The sequence below is a fragment of the Odocoileus virginianus genome, chromosome 3 (assembly GCF_023699985.2).
Source record: "Odocoileus virginianus isolate 20LAN1187 ecotype Illinois chromosome 3, Ovbor_1.2, whole genome shotgun sequence".
Classification (NCBI taxonomy): domain Eukaryota; kingdom Metazoa; phylum Chordata; class Mammalia; order Artiodactyla; family Cervidae; genus Odocoileus; species Odocoileus virginianus.
In genome coordinates this window covers 41,500,783-41,519,708 of record NC_069676.1, presented here as the reverse complement: position 1 = coordinate 41,519,708, position 18,926 = coordinate 41,500,783, and the positions used below count along the sequence as shown (strand labels likewise).

Below are 18,926 nucleotides of genomic sequence, written 5' to 3'. Positions count from 1 at the left end.
GCCCAGTGCTCCACACCAGGACTCGTCTCTCAGCCCTAGCAAGCCCTACCACCTCTTTCACCTCTGACAGTTCCCTTACAAAGTCCCTTAAGATGCTTGCAAAGCATCTCAGAAGTCACTGGTTTAAAGCCTGTGTGAATCCTCACCAACTCCATGGGAGCTGTGAAAGTTCTTCACATTAATCTGTAGCTGCTCCATTGCAAAACCTTCAACACCAGCCCTAGCTCTACCTCCAACACCCTCTTCCCCAGTGACACAGAAAAGGCTGGTACCTCTCCTAGGTAAATAGGTCTGCTATACTTTACACGCGACTCCCAACATCCCTATAAAATGGCTACACTCTGGATAATCAGTAGCTACTTGGCTGGGCCCAGGCTTCCCACTCACACTACCAGGTGTCCACTATTCCCCCAGACAGAGGCCCAGACACTTCTTGAAGGCGGCGAGTACTGGCTCTCTTGGTGGGCCTAGCGTGGGACTACTGAGTGGAAGGACTACAGGAAGGCCCTGTGCCCCTCCTCATCTCGACCCCAGGCTTTGTACACTCACTGTCTCTTCTGGCGGCTCATCCCTTCCGCACTCACCCCCCCCTCAACATATACACCCACACACATGCGTGCGCACACTACTGCAACTGCTATGGTAGCCAGTTAAAAGCACATTCTGGGCCATGTCCTATTCTCTGAAAGGGCAGGCATCAGTCCTGGCACTGGCCTTCGTGGGGCCGTAACTCACCCCCTGCTATTGTAAAAACCCTCAAAATAAGGCCCAGTTACAGGAGCAAAGTAAGGAGCCCAGAGAACCGGGCTGAGACTCAGCATGAGCAGCTGAGTATGGAAAGAGAACTACTGCTTACAACCCAAGGTGCTGAGCCTTGAATGTTCTTCAGAATGGAGATCACTGACAAAAGTTAACAACTTGGAATTTAGCTAAGAGGACTCTTGCCTCCAGAGAAAATTTTTTATTGAAAACACAGAAACACACACACAATTATGAAATTAAGAAAACCATTCCTTAAGAGTGTAAGACAGGTTTCTTTTTATTAAGTTTTCCTAAACTTGTCTCATGTTTACTGAATGTTTTTCTTTGTGTAAGAATGTAACCTGGAGCTTTAACAAACCAATTTAGATAATGCAACCTGGATAAATGCTTGTCTGCACACAAGTCATCAACTGTTACTCTCTGGTCTGGCCTCCATGTAAATTCAGTTGGTCTGCAAGCCTGTCTAAACAGAGAGCAAGAAGACCACATCATCTTAATTCTAGTTTAAACCCCAAATTCAACCCCATCCCAAGTCCCACACCCTCCCCACACACAAAAGAAAATTTTTAGAAGAAATGGCCATTAAGGACTGAGTCAAGTGGCATAAGCATTGGCTTAATCCTGCAGCCAGCACTCCAAAGGAGCTCCTGGCCTCACAGCAGGCCAGCTGAACTCTTGAAGCGGGACAGGTAGAGAATGGACAAAGCATGTTCTAAGAACAGGGCCAAGTCCTGGTGCTGCGAGGCTTCCATGCATGCTTACACGCCAACATAAATACACTTCCACCTTCCTCCTCTAAGTGACATTTCTGCACAGCACTTTAGAGCTTGTAACAGTCTGAATTTTTTAGTGCAGAGATGGACAGAAACTCATTCTAAATATGCAAGGTATACTCTTATTTCTAACATAAGTCAAAAGTAACAGAGCAGCACTCTGTTATACAGATTAACAATTATTACAAAGGTCCAAAATGTAACCAACAAAGCTTGTAACAGTTTCTAGGGCAAAGACGCTCTGGGCTCTAACACTACAGGTTTCCCTTAGAGTTCCCGAAATGCCTCACTCCTGTCAACAGTGCCCAAGGCGCAGTCACAGGGAATGCTTTGGTGCTCCTGACGGTGACTGCAGAGTAAGAATGAGGCACTGCTAAAGTCAGGCACCACACTTTTAACACTAACTTCAGACTCATCCGGTACAATCCAGTGCATCTTAGTTTTCTGTACAGTCTGTCAGCTGTTTAACACATACACATTGGCAGATTCATGACAGATGTTAACGCTTAACACATAAGTGACTGTGACTGAGCCAAAAAAGAACTTTTTAACTCTTGTCCTAAGACTTCAAGCTATACCTCACATTTACACAGAATCTCTCTCACCTGAACAAGCAGGCCAGGATACAAATCTTTATACCATTATTAACAAGAATCAATCCCTCAGTTAAATTTACCATGCCTATATCCAACAATACATCTACCCAATTCTAACTTTCTGAAGAGAAAATTATTTAGACTTTGATGCTTGGGGTATTAATGAACATACTTTCAGAAATATACATTCTCAGGAAGAACCTCCAGGTTTAGAAATCCTCAGTTAACAACCTGCTCCAGGTGAAAGGGTCTATTTTCCCAAGAGCAACACACGGCATTTGTAATGGGAACCCCTTTTATCTGGGAAAGATGGGAAGATGGGGTGGGAGTCCCAGGAGAGCAGAGTGACACGTGAAGCTCAGAGCACACCTTTGTTGTTCTATGTTAATCTATGCCATGCTCTAGCCCCTCAGAAACAGAGGGTGATCCCTCCCCCATCCCCACACCAGGCGGGGAGCCATTGTGGCAACCTCCACAGCAGAATTTTTAAGCACAATTAGAGTTCCTGTCATTTATGTCATAACAAAAAGTTTGCTTGATAGCTAGGTATAGCTTGTGCTATAGCTCAACTTTCTAAAACAAACTTCTCTTTGTATAAGCATGATTAAACATAAAAGGAGTGAAGCATAAGCTCAGTAAGACTAACTGGGCTTCTAAATAGTACCGTTATGAAAAAGATACAATGCACTTCATTTCTGTATCTAACTATTTAGAAGTCAAAATGCTCCATACATTACAGATATCCCCTCCCCCTCAAGTCCCCTAAAAACTGACTAAGAAATCTCCAGTATTTAATTGCTCTAGTTGATATTTAGAACAAAGTTGACAACTTAAAGCTTTATAATAGTCTGTTTTAATATAAACAATTGTTGGAATCAATCAATGTCCATTTCAGGAAGCTTCTTGTCTGAATCCGAAGGCACAGCTGTGTCTGTACCCTGCTCAGCAGCCTGAGGGCCCGGGTTGTCTCCTTGTCCATCCACTGGTCCATTCTGCTCTGCATTTTTTTGCTCCTCTTTTGGAGGTTCCACTTTGGGTTTGGGCTTTGAAATAATAGGGCTGCAGATACTCGTCAGCTCCTACAACAACAGGAGAGGAAACTGGTTTCTTGTAACAAATTTTACATAGCATACTAAAATCCAAGTCCACCCTCTCCTATCCCAGCCTATCCCCAAGATGTAAGCAAAGATGGAGTAATGAAATTCTCTATTAAAAATACCAATACTGACTAGAAAAAACTATTATATCTTTAAAATCATGAATTACTTTAATTTTAGCTTCAATCTCTTTTGCCTTGACAACTGGATCCATGGTCAGACTCTGCTTGTTCTGCAGATTCAGCTTGTTATTCATCCACTCCATGGCCTCATTCGTGCTTTTTTCCACCTTCACCATGTCAGCAGCATCCAAATGATCATACTGGTCCTCCTACAACCAGAAGCCAACCAGACAAGCATCAAAGAATGATACATTCCCTACTCAAATACTGCCTAGTTCTTCAGCATCTTCCAGAAAGTTACAATCTTTCCCAAAATAAAGCCCATCTAGCCTCACAAGCTACACATTCAACTCCCTAAAAATTCAATAAGGGAAAGTAACCTCAATTTTTAAAACAGAGGAAATGCATTTCAAGATCAAAAGGAATACATAAGGTAGCAATTAAAAGGTTTCAGCAGTATAAACAGCACATGCTTTACACAAAAACTTATATAGTTGTGCAAATAAATATAATTTTACAATGCAAAAAAAAAAAGGCCATGTCATTAGATATGAGACTGGTGGTTTAGGCATCAAAGTTAAGAAAATAATTATGAATACAGTTTTTTAAAAATCCTTTCAGAAGTAAAATTTTAAAATTAATCTTTTTGGAAAGCTTAATTTATTGTATTTAAGTTTCTTGCATGCAGATGACACCACCCTTATGGCAGAAAATGAAGAACCACCGAAGAGCCTCTTGATGAAAGTGAAAGAGGAGAGTGAAAAAGTTGGCTTAAAGTTCAACATTCAGAAAACAGATCATGGCATCCGGTCCCATCACTTCATGACAAATAGATGGGGAAACAGTGGTTGACTATTTTTTGGGGCTCCAAAATCACTGCAGTTGTTGACTGCAGCCATGAAATTAAAAGACATTTACTCTTTGGAAGGAAAATTATGACCAACTTAGACACCATATTAAAAAGCAGAGCCATTACTTTGCCAACAAAGGTCCGTCTAGTCAAGGCTGTGGTTTTTCCAGTAGTCATGTATGGATGTGAGAGTTGGGACTATAAACAAAGCTGAGTGCTGAAGAATTGATGCTTCTGAACTGTAGTGTTGGAGAAGACTCTTGAGAGTCTCTTGGACTGCAAGGAGATCCAACCAGTCCATCCTAAAGGAAATCAGTCCTCGGTATTCATTGGAAGGACAGCTGTTGAAGCTGAAACGCCAATATTTTGGCCACCTGATGCAAAGAGCTGACTCATTTGAAAAGACCCTGATGCTGGGAAAGATTGAGGGCAGGAGGAGAAGGAAATGACAGAGGATGAGATGGTTGGATGGATGGCATCACCGACTCAATGGACATCAGTCTGGGTAGGCTCCGGGAGCTGTTATGGACAGGGAGGCCTGGTGTGCTGCAGTTCATTGGGTCACAAAGAGTTGGACACAACTGAGCAACTGAACTGAACTCAACACTGACAATACATCAAGAACCTAGAGTATAATAGTAGAATTAACCAAACTATTGACCAAAGTCTGGGAGCAACCCAGACCACAGGCCAAATCCCAGCTCCCCCAAGAGTAACCTGGGTAAGGATTAAACCACCTATTTCATAAATGTACTGTGTGGATTTAATGATATAATATATTTTGGAGTATCATATAGTACTCAAGAAAATGATACACCCATAGTTTATTGTTGAAACAGTCCTACAAACTAAATTATTGGCCTAATGTGTTCTAAAACCAGATTAGAGCAAGTTAAGTCACTAATGAAACATTTCATAACAAGAAAAGGAAACTGAGTAATACTGCTCAATTACTGAGTCTCCTTACTAAAGAGAAGCAGCAAATCCCAAGGTTCTTAATAAGGTTAAATAAAACATTATACATGTCATTAACACCCAAAAAGAAAACAATGTTATTAAATAACAGAAAAAACTGCTACAAAAATGTCTCAAAACTCTACCAAAACATTAGTTTAGGGAAGAGGAAAAGAAAAGAAAAAGATACCTTGTTTTTGAAAGAGCTGATTACTTTCATATACTGTTGGATTTGTTTCCCTAGTTCCTCAAATAATTTTGGTCTTTCTTCAGATTCCTGGAATCGCATCTTAATAGGCTGACCTAAATTCTTAATAGAAGAGAGAATATACAAATTCTTCACAGGGGAGTTTAAACTAACAAAGCAGTATTTTTCTACTAAGATTGATTATGAGTTAAAATACATTTAATCTTTGTGTCCTATATATAAGAAGTTGAATATTTTTCCCCAGACCATTGAAATATTACCCTCAGGCTTCATTAGAATATACATCAATACTGTTCCATGTGGATCCACTTCAACTTGTCACCTGAACCCTAGTTCTCAAAATACAATGGGGGGACAACCAAAAATTAGATGCCTCCTGACAGTGATAACACAACACTGTATATGACATACACTTGCCAAAAATGTTTAAATCTGTATCTTACAAAGCCTCCAGCTCTAACCATAAATTTACCAATAAGATAAAACACCAAAGGGGTAAAGGAATAAAATGTAAACTGGGAATAAATTCTCCAGGACAAATGATTCAGTTTTTTCACCAAGTAAAGGAAGAGAAAATGATGGAAGGAGAACTACAGATACAGATTTAAGAGATATATCAACACAATGTATGGGCCCTACTTGGATCCTGAGTCAAAGAAGCTAAAAAATAATTTACGTAACAACTGGAACTTCAAACCTGACTGAACATATATGGTGATATTAATAGTGATGTTAAGGAATTTTTATACACGTGATAATGGTACAGCATAAGGTTACATTTTATTTTAAATACACATTGATGTATTTTGGGGTTAATTATAACCTAATAGACTTGCTTAAAATAAATGGAAGTGGGAAGGAGCAGAAATGGAACAAAACTGGACATAAGCTGACAACAGCTGAAACTATTATTCTGTCTCCTTCCATGTGTTAGACAGGTACCATAAAAAAAAGTAAATAAAAAAACTCAATGAGCAGGATCTCCCTGGAGACTCTGAACACTCTTGCCAGAATGACAGGAAACTGTGTCACCTACTGTCCTTGAGCAACTTCACTCCAAAGGTCAGTCACAATGGAACAGTTTAACAAGAAACCAAGTAACCAGCAATGGAAAAAGTTCCTGTGTACTTGCATCTTTTTCCAAACAAGAGGCCTCAACTTTAAATAATTCTTTGGACTTTTAACTCTAAAGTGTAACTATCACTTCTTTAAATACAAAACCAGTAACTTCTGCTCTACTGAGAGTCGAAGCTGTATACACACAGCCCTGCCCCAGCTGCACTGCCACTGCCTGTTGGAGGACAGGAATACATCCTGTTAGTCTTTCAATTCCCTGACACTAAGAACACATTCCAGCTCCAATTCGGTAAAAAATTTTATGTCTGAACTCAATTTTCAGAAAAACTCTTTTGTTATCATGAAGTTTTAAAAGAAAGAAAAAAATAAGTAAAATAAAAGAAAGAAAGACAGTGAAACTAAGTGATAAAAAGTATAGCTTTTCAATCACTTTCAACCTGCCTTCATTTAACATGAGAATTACAATTTTGAGATATTCTCCATGCAAAGTACAACATTTCGCTTTCAAGAATCACTTACTTTTAATTCAGCCAATTTATCGACGTAAACTTGCTTTGGCTGGTCTTCTCCATCCTCATACAACCAATTTTCAGTGTCTTCTAATTTCAAGGTAAAATTGTTACGGTCCTAAAGATGAAGGAAACAATGCAATTAAGTCAATCAAAAACTGGTTGATTCAGGAATAAAGAAATAGTCACAGACAATGATACATCTGGAATTTTCTTTAAAACATGAGGTAGTGGGGAGATGGGGATATAGGAAACAAGACTGACACAATCTTATTTTGCTTTATAGGTACAAGGGGGTTTATTACATTATTTTCTCCACTGTAGGAAACATTTGGATATGTTTGAAAATTTCAGAATTAAAAATTACGTTTAAAAATAAGTGAGTTAATAGTAAATAACACTGTATTGAAAGCTACTAAGAGAATAAATCTTAAAAGTTTTCATCACAGGAAAAAAAATTAAGTATATGTAGTGATACATGTTCAGATTTATGGTGGTAATCATTTCACAATGTATATAAACATCTAATCATTACGCTGTACATCTGAAACAACTAAAATGATATGTCAATTATACCTAAATCTTTTTCTAATGAGTTAAAATAAACACCAGGAGAAAAGTGAGCTTTTTTTTAAGAAAAATACTAGGTAAATAACAGCATGCAAGTGTATCAAAAAGTGACACACCAAAAAAAAAAAAAGTGATGCACAAAGACTAACCTTCAGGAAACACTCCACCAATACTGTATAAAACAAAACTATATAAAACTGTACAGCCAAAAATATTTTTATTCATTTTACTCTATACCTACAGATGTAAAACATCACTTTTAAGTACATTTAAGGATCCTCCCAGAAGACACAAAATGAGCAGACACACTGTGGCACATACTTACATCTTCACTCACAAACTTCTCATATTCACCACTCAGCTTGTCTCTCATTTCGTACACATATTCTTCTACTGCATTCTTAGCATCATTCCTCTCTTTCTCTAGTTTATCCTGCATGATCATCTTACCCTGTGAACAGTAGTCAGACATTCAAAAAACTGAGACAATTTCCTCTTAAGTAATATAGTTACAAAAGTTAAGAGAAGCCTTCTTCTCAAAATCCTTTTAGTTCTGCAAATCATCCGAGAAAAGAGCTGGAAGCATTAGTCCTCAGTAAATTATGATGATCAAGTGAGAGTTTCGTGGGTGTGCTTAGGAAAAAAAGAGCAACAGAAGAAATAGCAAGATGTTGAAACTCAAAAGTAAAAATGAGGAAAATGCTAGGACAAGAACTAAAAGAAACTATTAGCTCACTGTCATATAACCTGCTTGTATTACATACCCAGGAAAAACCAAAATTATTCATATAGTATAGATGCTAAAGGTTCTATAAAACTATTCTAAGACCCAGTGTACCTATCATAAGAAACCTCACAGACAACAATTAATTGAAAAATTGTGCCCCAAGGTCCCAAACACTGCACCACTCACCATAACTAGAGTTACATACTGACTGGTAACAGGGAAAGAAACTAATAAACAAAACATTAAGGCTACTCTGAGTTCTCCCACTGATTGACTTCCCTGACCCTGGCCTCAAACATCCCAATCTCTAGTGAACAACCAAACTCACACACCCAAAATCATGAATGATACCTCCCCGAAATGTCAACGATTTCCTAAGAGTTTTTAGCAATAGACATATCACCATAAAACAATTTTGATGATGTATCTTGGGATCTATTAAACTTGTCCTCCAATACCCCAAAATGTTAAATTGTTCCCAAACCCCATACAATGCATAAAGGTCACTAGACACCGCATTTGAACACTATGGTCACATTAATGTTCTAGCTTATTGCTCTAGCAGACTTAAAATAACCACCTCATTTTCAATGTATAAGTTGAGCATCTCTCTGTCTATCTGCCATAACAGCTGATTCTCAATTGGCAGGTCCACAGTACTGGTCTTCACTTTTGCTTTCTTGGCTTGAGGTGGTTGGTCCATCTTTTTGTCTTTTGATCCAGCTTGAGAGGTCTAAAATAACAGAAATCATTAAGTACACACATACAGACTTCAGCTTCCAAATGGGTCATGTTTCAAAGGCTGGTTTTGCTTTTTTACTAACTTAAGTTTGTTTGCTTATAGTATCTGAAAAGTTAGAAATATATGAATAGTCAAATCCATAGATAGAAAGTAATGATGGTTCCCAGAGGATGGGGGAGAGGGAATAGAGGAAATGGGAATTATTGTTTCCCAGGTAATTTTGGTTGGACAGATGAAAGAAGTTCTGCAGACTGACTGTACCACAGTGTGATTATACTTAATACTACTGATCTGTACACACATATACACTTATATACATACATATACACATACATACACACAAAAACAAACTCCCATAACCCCTATACACACACATACACTTATATACACACATACACACAAAAACAAACTCTGATAACCCCGTCATCAACATACCATTACAATTAAATATTCTCTAATTTTCTTCCACTCTTATCTAAACATACAAACGTGTATAGCAAATTAGTAGGGAGAGGATAATGACATTTTTAAGGATCAAAAATACAGAAATACAGAAATAAGATGACTTTCAGAGTATCTTCACCTATTTATATTCTCACAAGGAGTAAGAGTCCATTTCGCTGTACCCTGGCCACAAAGCCAAATTAATTTGCCATGATCTATTATTTTCATTGGGGCAATAACCTTTTCATACACATTTATAAGGCATATTTACTCCTCCAAAATGCCTAGTCATATTTCATTCACCGTTCTCTTGGGATCTTTGTGATGTTTTTCCCCCAGTGATTGACTCTTGTAGATTTTTTCTAATCTTTTATTATTAGTCTATGCAAGCTTTTATTTTTTAACTCATCCATCTTTCCCTTTGAGATTACTTTCACTGCTTTCACGCTTTTCTTTTTTGGCTGTGCTGTGCAGCATGTGAGATCTTAGTTCCCCGACCAGGGATTGAACCTGCGCCCCCTACGTTGGAAGCACAGAGTCCTAACCACTGGACCACCAGGGAAGTCCCTGCTTTCACGCTTTCAAAGCTCCTGCTGATTCACAGATTAGAAAAATATTCATTCCAGCTTTTTTTTTAGTATTTATTTATTTTTGGCTGCACTAGGCCTTCACTGCTGCTACACACAGGCTTTCTCTAGTTGTGGTGCAAGGGCTTCTCATTGAGGTGCTTCTCTTATTCCAGAGCAGCAACCTCAGTAGCTGTGGTGCACAGGCTTAGCTGTGTGACCTGTGGCATATGGGATCTTCCTGAACCAGAGATCAAACTCATGCCTGCACTGGCAGATAGATTTTTAACCACTGGACCACCAGGGAAGTCCCACTCCAGCTGTTTTTAATTCTTCATCTGTAACTTTCAAATAATATGGAATATAATCTTCTCTATGACATGAGGCAAGATTTCAAAATCATCTCCCCACCTCCTGTCCAAATCTTACGTCAGAGCTGAAATTTATGTTATCATTTGTATTTTATTTTCTTTAGAAACATAAGGTTTAAGTTCCCAAGATACCTCACGAAAGGAACCTAAATAACTCCATGAAACTTCCCACACCTCTAAGGCCTGATGGGGGGAGAGGGAAAGGTCAGGCCCACCTCATTCCTTTCTCCTCCCCCACCTTCAAGAACAAAGAAAAATAGTTATTGCTCTCCCCCACTGCTGCCCCCAACCCAGGCAACAAGAGGTTACCTCCGAAAAGGCCTACAAGACATTAAAGCATCTGTGAGCATGACTTCCTCTGTCCATTACTTTCTCTTTTTACAATTATTTGCAAAGTTAAAATAATTAAAATTTGTTAACCCACATGAAAATGGATACCAGACTTGAGCCTCCCAAAGGCTCTGCCAAACTTTTTTAAATGCCACAATCAGAAAAACCTTAGAAGGTGAGATCACACCCTGCAATGTCATAATTTGTAAGAAAAGCTGTTTTCAAAAAAAAGAAAAAAAGAAAAAGAAAAGCCATTTTCAATGCTGATGATAAAATTTAAACATGGAAACTTGAAAGTTAAAGAACAGATTGTAAAGGACCCAAAAAATGTTACACATTCATTTAAATATTATTTACAAACTGTATTTCAGTATATTATTATTTAGAACAGTATTTCGATGTAAAGATAAGTTTCAGAAGAGTTGACAAAATTTGAAAAAATCATGTTTCACTATTAGTAAAGAATATGTTATGGGTAAGATGACTATTAGTAACAGCCATTCAGAAACCAGCATGGACCAATCGCTAAGCTCAGTCAAACTAGGGCTTCTGAGTGCTTTCTTTCCACATGCCATCCAGACTAAAGTTCAAAGACCATCTTGCCAAACACACTTTCCAAACACACTACAAAACCTTGCTCTAAAACTTCAAATATGCTGGCAGACACGGGATAGCAGCACAGTCTCGTGAGTGGGACTAATGGGTGCTGCACAACCTTAGCCAAGTTTACAAGGTCTTTTATTTCCCATGGACTTCCCGAGGACCCCAAGGCTCACTGCTAACAGATTCACAGTGCTTGAGACAGACATTTCAACAATAATACAGTCCTGTAATCTCGAGCAAATGATTTGAAATTTTCTCCTTTCGACTTCTTTTGTATTAGGCTATGTATCAATAGTTAGGTCCATTAAAAATTACCTAGAAAACTACAAAAGTAAGACTCTGAAACTACACTGACAGGGCAGAGCTACAAGATCTGCAGAAATCTAGTTTTATCATGGTGGGAAATAAGGTCCACCACATGGCTCTCAACTTCACCCCACTGCACTGAGAGCTTTTGGTCTAAAAGTTAGGAACTTAAAAGCTTCAAGGCCTAAGGGAATTTTCTGCTCAAAAAATATTGTGTTAAAGAAACACTTTCAATTTTCAATATTAAAATATTGATTGGTAAGGCCTTGCCCAGGGATTTTCCAGTTGAATATTTACTTAAAAAAAGAAAATCACAATACTCAAACCGTTCTTAAATGGGACAATCAGCCTCATGTAAAATTGATGTAAATCAAAAGAGCACCTCAGAATTTGAGGCACAGGGATGTAAAGCTTCAAATTTAGAGATCAGTTTTCTGGCTTCTTGGAAACTAAAGCAGAAAGTTGTTACACTTTTTTATGAAAGGCTTTTAAGTATTGCGGAGTTAATATTATTGAGTTTTATCTCTATGCAAGGCAGAACTGAAAGACCTCTGTATTCTCTCTCTTCCTGCTACACAGTGTTAAACAGCTCTTAGGGGAATGTTACACTGATCTCTTAAATTATAAAGACTACAACATGTCAAAATTATGAGAACTGATATAACTTTGCCTTTAAGAGTACTAGCCTGGAACTTGTCATACATTATTTTAGGAAGACCCAGAGTGTTCATTAATGTTTACAATTTTAATATTTCTAAAGGCCGTTAAGGCAGCCTGGATATGTGCTGAAAGCCAAGCTTCTAAATTTGGGGGATTTTTTTTAAAAAAACGATTCCAAATAAATTCAAATAAATGAAGATTTCTAATATAATCACTTTCCAAGACATAATATGTCAGGTCAAAACCATGTATGTAAAAAAGACAGCAAATCACAATGTAAGATACAATTGATACCTCCATTTCTTCAGACTCCGCCTTATTTTCCACTGGTGTCTGCTGCTGCTGCTCTTCAACATGTGGCTCCTCCTGGTCCACTTGCATCTTCTGAAAAATAGGTCACATCGAATTCTGAAACCAGGAAATACTAGCGAAAGACTAAAGCAACTTTCACAACACATGGGCAAAATCACAGGATATGGAAGTCCAGCTAATTACCAGCAATCAGACAAACCAGACTCTAATTCCAGCTATGACATCTATGTTATACTTAGAACACAAAAGTTTTCCTCTCTGGATCTCAGTTACCACATCTGTACAATAGAGATAACATTTGCCTGGCCCTTATGTAAACAAGAGTGGTTACAGAACTACATTATAAAGCCACAGCAGTACTCAGAGGTATACAGTGTGGCAATATTTAACACAATAAAATCTGAAGAGAACATGAGTTTCTCCTTGCTTCCTCATGAACACATTTCTCTCAAAAGTCTAAACTTCTTCCAGTAGTTTTTAAAATCAGACATTTCATCCTCTAAAGTACAACCATTGTATGCATTAGGGAAAGTGGACACCTTGAAAATTCTGTTAGAAGTGCTTAAAGAACAAAGCCTGACAATAATAAAGATGTCTGTAGAGACCTTGAATCATACTAGCTTTCAATGCCTACAGCATATTATAATAGCCTCGGAGGTTTTTAAAACAAACACCTGGGCCACAGCCCAGACCAACTTTAACAAAATCTGTGGGGATGAAACTTAAACGTGCCCCGTTTTATAAAGCCTTGATTTTTACACACAATAAGGACAAGGCCTAGTGCATGACTCCAACAAATGGGTGTGAATCCTATGCTACCTATGAAATAATAACTGAGACTCAGCATTCTCCCGTAATCACAAAAGAATCAAGAATCACTCAAATTGACAAGTGCATGGTCTAAAGGAGGAAGCCAACTATGTCCCATTTCTATACAAATTCCATATAAAGACTCTGTGCTAGTTCACACATGATGGGGTATACATGCAAACCTCCCCTCAGCAGCTCTGTCGCCCTATTTGCTAGAATTTCTAGACAGGCGTCACCTCTGAGCCATTATAAATGGCCTAAAATGGTATAAAATTGGCTCGATTACCTCTTCCTCCTTTGCATTCTGATCTGTTTCCATCGGCTCCTCATTCTCCTCAAACTTGTGCACTTCCACAAGAGACGCACTGGACACACTGAAGATGCCGTGGACATTTACCCGAACCTTTACCTTCACTTTTGAACTGGAGCCATCAGACTGAGGAGTGACTTTCTGAACTGAAAACTGAGCTAAGGACACGAAAGACAAAAGAGAACACATAACCTAAGAGGATGAATTCAAACACAAATGTATGCCCATACTGCCAGGCAATTCCTCAGTGAAATTATGTCAATTTCTCAGTGAAAGGTCAGTAGCATGATACTTCAGATAAGCAAAGTGGGCACTCTTAGAATCTTAATATATCATCAGATTTCTCCTTCTTCTTTCACATATAATCAAACTTTTAATCATCTTCTCCCAATTAAGAACTCAAGCATCTCCTAACTCTTCAAACATGTCCTTCCCTCTAGTCCCTTATCCTAATTCATCTTTATATGCTACTGCAGAGTAAATTCGTAGAACAGATTTGTCACATTTTCATCTACTAAAAACCCCAAAGATTCCATATTCTTTGTCACTTATTAAGAAACTGCCATAGGTTCGTGGATTTATCTCTGGGCTTTCTATCCTGTTCCATTGATCTATATTTCTGTCTTTGTGCCAGTACCACACTGTCTTGATGACTGTGGCTTTGTAGTAGAGTCTGAAGTCAGGCAGATTGATTCCTCCAGTTCCATTCTTCTTTCTCAGGATTACTTTGGCTATTCGAGGTTTTTTGTATTTCCATAGAAATTGTGAAATTATTTGTTCTAGTTCTGTGAAAAATACTGTTGGTAGTTTGATAGGGATTGCATTGAATCTATAGATTGCTTTGGGTAGTATAGCCATTTTGACAATATTGATTCTTCCAATCCATGAACACAGTATATTTCTCCATCTGTTTGTGTTCTCTTTGATTTCTTTCATCAGTGTTTTATAGTTTTCTATGTATAGGTCTTTTGTTTCTTTAGGTAGATATACTCCTAAGTATTTTATTCTTTTTGTTGCAATGGTGAATGGTATTGTTTCCTTAATTTCTCTTTCTGTTTTCTCATTGTTCTTGGTGGGAATGCAAATTAGTACAGCCACTATGGAAAACAGTGTGGAGATTTCTTAAAAAGCTGGAAATAGAACTGTCATATGACCCAGCAATCCCACTTCTGGGCATACACACCGAGGAAACCAGATCTGAAAGAGACACGTGCACCCCAATGTTCATCGCAGCACTGTTTATAATAGCCAGGACATGGAAGCAACCCAGATGGCCATCAGCAGATGAATGGATGAGGAAGCTGTGGTACATATACACCATGGAATATTACTCAGCCATTAAAAAGAATTCATTTGAATCAGTTCTAATGAGATGGATGAAACTGGAGCCCATTATACAGAGCGAAGTAAGCCAGAAAGATAAAGACCATTACAGTATACTAACACATATATATGGAATTTAGAAAGATGGTAACGATAACCCTATATGCAAAACAGAAAAAGAGACTCAGATGTATAGAACAGACTTGTGGACTCTGGGAGAAGGCGAGGGTGGGATGTTTCAAGAGAACAGCATTGAAACATGTATATTATCTAGGGTGAAACAGATCACCAGCCCAGGTTGGGTGCATGAGACAAGTGCTCGGGCCTGGTGCACTGGGAAGACCCAGAGGGATTGGGTGGAGAAGGAGGTGGGAGGGGGGACCGGGATGGGGAATACATGTAAATCCATGGCTAATTCATTTCAATGTATGACAAAAACTACTGTAATGATGTAAAGTAATTAGCCTCCAACTAATAAACGAAAAAATAAAAAAAATTTAAAAAAAAAAAAAAGAAACTGCCATTTCTAGATTCAGTTACTATACTAGCATTGTGCTCACGTTTTTAATCTCATAAAACTCTGTAAACTATGAATTATCATGTTTATTTCCTGTTTTACAAGTGAGGAAAACACAGTAGGTTAACTTTCTAAGCTTCTAAGTGCCATTCAGGATGTTCCTAATACTTTACCCATGTACCCTAGTTCTGTAATTATCATTAACTCTAGATTCTCTCTCCTCAACTGGTATTATTTCCAGATACTAAGTTTCTCATAATCAATGAAGAATGAAGACAACATGGTTCCATAACCTTTGATACCGATTGTCACAATCTGCTAATAATTTTTCTGCGTACACCTAACTCTATGTTAGGGTCAGAACTGAACACTTTCAGTAACCAGCATCCCATTATGCACAAAGTGTAACAATAATGTGCATTAACCAAGAACTACAGCCCAGGGAATTCCTTGGTGGTCCAACCGTCAGGACTCCATGCTTTCACTGCCAAGCACACAGGTTTGATCCCTGGTCAAGGAACTAAGATCTCATAAGCTACATGGTACAGCCAAAATTTTTTTAACTGATTAAAATTAATTGTAAAAACCTTTAAAAAAAAAAAAAAAAACTTCAGTCCACAGTAGGAGATCCTCAAATTAAATAATGACCATCCTGCTGGTTCTGAACCTGATAATAAGACTGAAAGGTTTTTTTTGTGCATGTGATTTAAAGTTCTCAAATTTCAGTATATTATACTCGCTTTGCTATTACCAAAGGTTTTTTGTGCATGTGATTTAAAATACTAAAATTTCAGTATATTATACTTGCTTTGCTAATCCCGTTCTCCAAAGTACACGATTTTTTTTTTTTCAATTCCCAACTCTTTACTTACCTATAGCAGGATCTGGATAAGGCAAATCTTGAGGAGAGCTATAATAAGCCTCAAGAGTGAAAGGTTCCTTTCTATAAAATGTGAGTACTTTAGAGAAAGGAGCAGCATGATTTTTTGAAAAGACTTCACAGTCACTGAATGGAAGAAAAAAGACAAACACAAATTTAGGACATTTCTAACCCTTTTACCCAGGTATTCTAGTTTTGTAATTATTGTACAACTCTAGTTACTCTTCTCAACTGGCATCATTTCCAGTTTATAACAGTTTCCAAGGGAAAAAAAAAAATGTAGTGTGTGTGTACAGCATCAGTTTTAAACACACAAACACACTTCAATCGACACATGAAAATGAAAGTGAAGTCGCTCAGTCATGTCCAACTCTTTGCAACCCCATGTACGACTGTAGCCTGTCAGGCTCCTTCATCCACAGGATTCTCCAGGAAAGAATACTGGAGTGGGTTGCCATTTCCTTCTCCAGAGGATCTTCCCGACCCAGGGATCAAACACAGGTCTCCCACACTGCAGGCAGACTCTTCACCGTCTGAGCCACCACGGCACATAAAAGGCACCAATTATTTCAGCAGGATCAAATAAACTAAACTAGTAAGGACACAAACCTATTCTGATGAGTAAATTATCAGTCTATTTCATGCACTATAACATAAGAGATTTGTGTAAGCTGAAACAGTATTTACCAAGACTTAACTTCTTAAGTACAAAAATGATTAAAAAAACATTACCTTGACCCTTCTTCAGCTGGAGAATTCCATCTCAGAGATATTGGATATGGCACTACATCAGTGATAGAAAATTCTCTGACTTTGAAAGCAGGCGATAAGATTGCACACTAGAATAAGAATTTTTAAAAATTCCATTTGGCAAGTAGACATTATGAACTAACTATTATAAAACCTATAAGAAAAATGACTTCAGAAGAGCATAGACTTACATTAATAATTTAGCAGCATCTACATAAGTGGTTTTCTAAGTATCTATCATTTGTCAAATCACCCATTAATCTACCTATTCCTTATTTTTCCATTAATCTCAACCTTTATTTAACTGATGTATAACACTACTTCATGTAACAAATATGCCAAATTCTAGCAGTATTTCAAGCCTACTTATGTTTCTAGTAAATTCTTTCATCTTATTACATGTTATATAGTACAAACAATTCCATTTATGAACGCCACCTCTAGTATCAACTTTAAAACAAAAGTTTCAGAATCTTAGACCTTAAAATCACGGAGCTAGTCTCAGACTAGCTGGATACATTAGCCACTGCTGTGCTGCTAAAATGACCTGTCAGTGGCCACCTAGGAAAGCAAGCAAGCTCACCTGCAAGGCACAGCCTCGCGTAACAGCTTCATCGGCATTTAGTGTTGTACTAATTTCTTTACCAAAAAATTTGCTGATCTTCTCTTTCACTGCAGGGATTCGTGTTGCACCACCAACTATCTCCACTGCATAAATATCTTCTTTCTTTAACTCTATTTAAAAACAATTAGAATAGACATTTAGATTAAAAGAATCTTTTGTGTTTTACAATGAAATAAAAGCAATATGACACCTTACCACAACAAAATAATTCACAAATATGTAAGAAAACCCACTGCCACTCTTCATCCCCTTCACAGTAACATACACACAAAAGTGTGCACCATTTAGAAGCAGGTAGTTATATTTTAATGCTCAAAATAATGAGGGCAGGGATGGCACAACAGTACTGAGATTTAAGAGGTGAGAGTGAGGAACATCTAAAGTCCTACAGTGCTTAAGTCCTGTAATCTCAGAAAGACTCACACAAGTAAGTGTTAAAATACCAACAGTTAAGCTAGCCATAAAGAAAATAAAAGGGCTGACACAAAGTGGTAAGGAAGTTCGGTCTGACCCAGCCTGACAGGCCTGTATGAACTAAGACTAAACAGACTTCAGAATACAGTCTGAGAGTATCAGCCAAGGGACCTCAGGGCCCTGCTGGCTCAGATTATAGCACAGGTTCAGTCCTCCTAACAGAAGGACAGAGGGTACCACGAAGCCTCTGCTGTCATTCATAAAATACCTCTTAAGACCACCTGGTTTCCTGCTCACATTTTATGCAACAATCTGTTGAGTGACAATCTGCTGAGAAGGGCTATTTAAAGAAATGGGCTGTACCAGTACGAAAAGAACATGCATTTGTCAGAATCGCTCCATTTTCTTATCTGAGCCTGTGTCAAGATCAGAGTACATCTCAACACAAGAGTGGACTCTAGGAAAAGGTCTGTCAAAAATTTGGGAAACAACAGTTAATATATATTCCTAAATCAAACTTCTACCTTTTACACTAAGATTAAATTAAGTATATGGTTATTATATCCTCCCCCTTCTTAGTCAACAAGATTCAGTGACAGAAAATCCTACAAAACCACCACACAGCAACATTGCTAAAGACAGTTTTTACCACCATGAAATACTTGAGACATTAAACCCATTTTTGAATCTGTCTGAATTATGTTTCCAGGGAAAACTA

General features: G+C 38.0%; 1 protein-coding gene and 1 non-coding gene across 2 annotated transcripts in view; both read right to left on the bottom strand.

Annotated features, from left to right (window-relative positions):
- Window positions 1-924: 924 nt before the first annotated feature.
- Window positions 925-18,926, bottom strand: part of HSPA4 (heat shock protein family A (Hsp70) member 4) — a 51,143-nt gene continuing 33,141 nt past the window's right edge. Inside the window, exons 9-19 of the mRNA XM_020897587.2 lie at window positions 17,753-17,904; window positions 17,152-17,258; window positions 16,412-16,545; window positions 13,676-13,857; window positions 12,562-12,651; window positions 8,826-8,978; window positions 7,844-7,969; window positions 6,959-7,066; window positions 5,345-5,464; window positions 3,398-3,559; window positions 925-3,210 (exon numbers count right to left, since the gene is read on the bottom strand). Of these exons, the coding sequence (XP_020753246.1) occupies window positions 3,007-3,210; window positions 3,398-3,559; window positions 5,345-5,464; window positions 6,959-7,066; window positions 7,844-7,969; window positions 8,826-8,978; window positions 12,562-12,651; window positions 13,676-13,857; window positions 16,412-16,545; window positions 17,152-17,258; window positions 17,753-17,904 (1,538 nt within the window). The 3' untranslated portion in view covers window positions 925-3,006. The remainder of the gene's footprint in view (window positions 3,211-3,397; window positions 3,560-5,344; window positions 5,465-6,958; window positions 7,067-7,843; window positions 7,970-8,825; window positions 8,979-12,561; window positions 12,652-13,675; window positions 13,858-16,411; window positions 16,546-17,151; window positions 17,259-17,752; window positions 17,905-18,926) is intronic.
- TRNAG-UCC (transfer RNA glycine (anticodon UCC)) lies at window positions 9,921-9,993 on the bottom strand. Its single transcript has one exon. It is a non-coding gene; the product is annotated as a tRNA-Gly (tRNA).